Source organism: Panulirus ornatus, chromosome 6, assembly GCF_036320965.1.
Source record: "Panulirus ornatus isolate Po-2019 chromosome 6, ASM3632096v1, whole genome shotgun sequence".
Classification (NCBI taxonomy): domain Eukaryota; kingdom Metazoa; phylum Arthropoda; class Malacostraca; order Decapoda; family Palinuridae; genus Panulirus; species Panulirus ornatus.
In genome coordinates, this window is record NC_092229.1 from 30,232,095 (window position 1) to 30,235,472 (window position 3,378).

Sequence of the window (3,378 nt, forward strand, 5' to 3'; positions counted from 1 at the left end):
TGGCGTCTGGAATGGACAACGGCGAGCAAGTATGAAATAAGTTCATGTGTATTCATAAGTATATATATATATATATATATATATATATATATATATATATATATATATATATATATATATATATACATGTGTGTGTGTGTGTGTGTGTGTGTGTGTGTGTGTGTGTGTGTGCGTCTGACGACTCGTCCAGCACTGCTGCACTCACTCACTTCTGGAAAAGCAGACGGTTTTCCCCTGGCTAATCCTTCGTTCCAAAGTCCAAGTTTCGTCTTGAATGAAGCAATTATGTTCACTAATGTCCGTTATAGTTTGATTTCGACCTTCTATGTCTGAGTTCAGATCAATCAGACGCCTGAAGATGTCGCCTGAATAAGCTACCTTTGCCATCCAAGCAGGATCTTTGAAGCGTCGGCCAGCTTAAGCTTCTTCTCTTGGAGGAAAACTTCTGTTTCAGTTTTTAGTACAATACCCCGTCCAGAAACGTGCCCTCGAGACAGCCAGCGGACATCAGAGTTGGAAGATCAAGTCCTGGTGATATGATCCCATCACTTCACACATGAACAATACGGCAGTTCACAGCTCTGGTTTTGATGATAGTCACAATTTGCATAGCATCACTCAGTAGTACCACGTGGAGTTCCGGCTGGAGATGTTGAGTGACCATGTTTTCCCGTTGTGAGAAACAGTGAAACATTATGACATCAGTCAGGATTTTCACTTTTAGTTCGAGTTACAAAACCTACATGACTTCCCATCAGAGATGAAGCTGCATCACTACATTCAGCCAAACAGTTCAACCTAAGTTGTGTTTCATGAAAAAATTGTCCATCATAACAAAGATGTCTCCACCAGTGGTGATGGTGGTTGTTGACAAGGCACTACAGAACAGATATTCCTTCACAGTTCTGTCATCTCGTCTCTACCTCACAAAAACCATGAGCTGAGGTTCGCCAGCAATGTCCACAGATTCATCTATCTGCAATGAATACTTTTCGATCACTTTTCAGCGCCACAGTTCGTTGATCCAAACTACCTAATGACAAGAGATCAATTCGTAATTTGATGCTGATGTTAGAAAGTGGCACCAGGTCAACGGTCTTAGCAACATCTGCTCCACCAGCAGTTTTTACCACAGGCTTTTTGCATCTTGCAATTCGCCATGCTACTTCAAAGGACGCAAGAGAAACTTTCTCCAAACAAAAAGCTGAGCCTGAAGGAGCATCACTCCGCCTTCGTCTTACCTGCTCTTCCTTATCCTTCCAATAACTTAGTGGATTTTCAACAAAGTTTGGATGAGCTGAACATAAGTGACATCTTAGTTTGTTTTCCTTCACAGATTCGTTGGTGAGGACTTGCAGGCACTGGCCACACTGTGTGAGGACGAGCATGGCTCGATCTCTCTCTCAGCTCACTGAGGCCGCATTTCAGGAACTCAGGTTCATACTGCAACTGTTGTTCCCTCTGGAATTCAATCCTGATATATATATATATATATATATATATATATCCCTGGGGACAGGGGAGAAAGAATACTTCCCACGCATTCCTCACGTGTCGTAAAAGGCGACTAAAGGGGACGGGAGCGGGGAGCCAGAAACCCTCCCCTCCTTGTATTTTGACTTTCTAAAGGGGGAAACAGAAGAAGGAGTCACGCGGAGAATGCTCATCCTCCTCGAAGGCTCAGATTGGGGTGTCTAAATGTGTGTGGATGTAACCAAGATGAGAAAAAAGGAGAGATAGGTAGTATGTTTGAGGAAAAGAACCTGGATATTTTGGCTCTGAGTGAAACGAAGCTCAAGGGTAAAGGGGAAGAGTGGTTTAGGAATGTCTTGGGAGTAAAGTCAGGGGTTAGTGAGAGGACAAGAGCAAGGGAAGGAGTAGCACTACTCCTGAAACAGGAGTTGTGGGGGTATGTGATAGAGTGTAAGAAAGTAAATTCTAGATTGATATGGGTAAAACTGAAAGTGGATGGAGAGAGATGGGTGATTATTGGTGCATATGCACCTGGGCATGAGAAGAAAGATCATGAGAGGCAAGTGTTTAGGGAGCAGCTGAATGAGTGTGTTAGTGGTTTTGATGCACAAGACCGGCTTATAGTGATGGGTGATTTGAATGCAAAGGTGAGTAATGTGGCAGTTGAAGGAATAATTGGTATACATGGGGTGTTCAGTGTTGTAAATGGAAATGGTGAAGAGCTTGTACATTTGTGCTGTAAAAGGACTGGTGATTGGAAATACCTGGTTTAAAAAGCGAGATATACATAAGTATACGTATGTAAGTAGAAGAGATGGCCAGAGAGCGTTATTGGATTACGTGTTAATTGATAGGCGCGCGAAAGAGAGACTTTTGGATGTTAATGTGCTGAGAGGTGCAACTGGAGGGATGTCTGACCATTATCATGTGGAGTCGAAGGTGAAGATTTGTAGGGGTTTTCAGAAAAGAAGAGAGAATGTTGGGTTGAAGAGAGTGGTGAGAGTAAGTGAGCTTGGGAAGGAGACTTGTGTGAGGAAGTACCAGGAGAGACTGAGTACAGAATGGAAAAAGGTGAGAACAAAGGACGTAAGGGGAGTGGGGGAGGAATGGGATGTATTTAGGGAAGCAGTGATGGCTTGCACAAAAGATGCTTGTGGCATGAGAAGCGTGGGAGGTGGGTTGATTAGAAAGGGTAGTGAGTGGTGGAATGAAGAAGTAAGAGTATTGGTGAAAGAGAAGAGAGAGGCATTTGGACGATTTTTGCAGGGAAAAATGCAAATGAGTGGGGGATGTATGAAAGAAAGAGGCAGGAGGTCAAGAGAAAGGTGCAAGAGGTGAAAAAGAGGGCAAATGAGAGTTGGGGTGAGAGAGTATCATTAAATTTAGGGGAGAATAAAAAGATGTTTTGGAAGGAGGTAAATAAAGTGCGTAAGACAAGGGAGCAAATGGGAACTTCAGTGAAGGGGGCTAATGGGGAGATGAAAACAAGTAGTGGTGATGCGAGAGGGAGATGGAGTGAGTATTTTGAAGGTTTGTTGAATGTGTTTGATGATAGAGTGGCAGATATAGGGTGTTTTGGTCGAGGTGGTGTGCAAAGTGAGAGGGTTAGGGAAAATGATTTGGTAAACAGAGAAGAGGTAGTAAAAGCTTTGCGGAAGATGAAAGCCGGCAAGGCAGCAGGTTTGGATGGTATTGCAGTGGAATTTATTAAAAAAGGGGGTGACTGTATTGTTGACTAGTTGGTAAGGTTATTTACTGTAAGTATGACTCATGGTGAGGTGCCTGAGGATTGGCGGAATGCGCGCATAGTGCCATTGTACAAAGGCAATGGGGATAAGAGTGAGTGCTCAATTTACAGAGGTATAAGTTTGTTGAGTATTCCTGGGAAATTATATGGGAGGGTAT

At 43.2% G+C, this 3,378-nt stretch overlaps 1 protein-coding gene across 1 annotated transcript; it reads right to left on the minus strand.

Annotated features, from left to right (window-relative positions):
- Positions 1 to 968: 968 nt before the first annotated feature.
- On the minus strand, positions 969 to 1,388 carry LOC139748894 (protein FAM200B-like). Its single transcript, XM_071662258.1, has one exon. The coding sequence runs from the start codon at positions 1,386 to 1,388 to the stop codon at positions 969 to 971; it is 420 nt and encodes a 139-aa protein (XP_071518359.1).
- Positions 1,389 to 3,378: the final 1,990 nt, after the last annotated feature.

Bases quoted from the DNA above. Each gene is read 5' to 3' on its own strand.
- LOC139748894 (XM_071662258.1), bottom strand. From the start codon at position 1,388: ATGCTCGTCCTCACACAGTGTGGCCAGTGCCTGCAAGTCCTCACCAAC.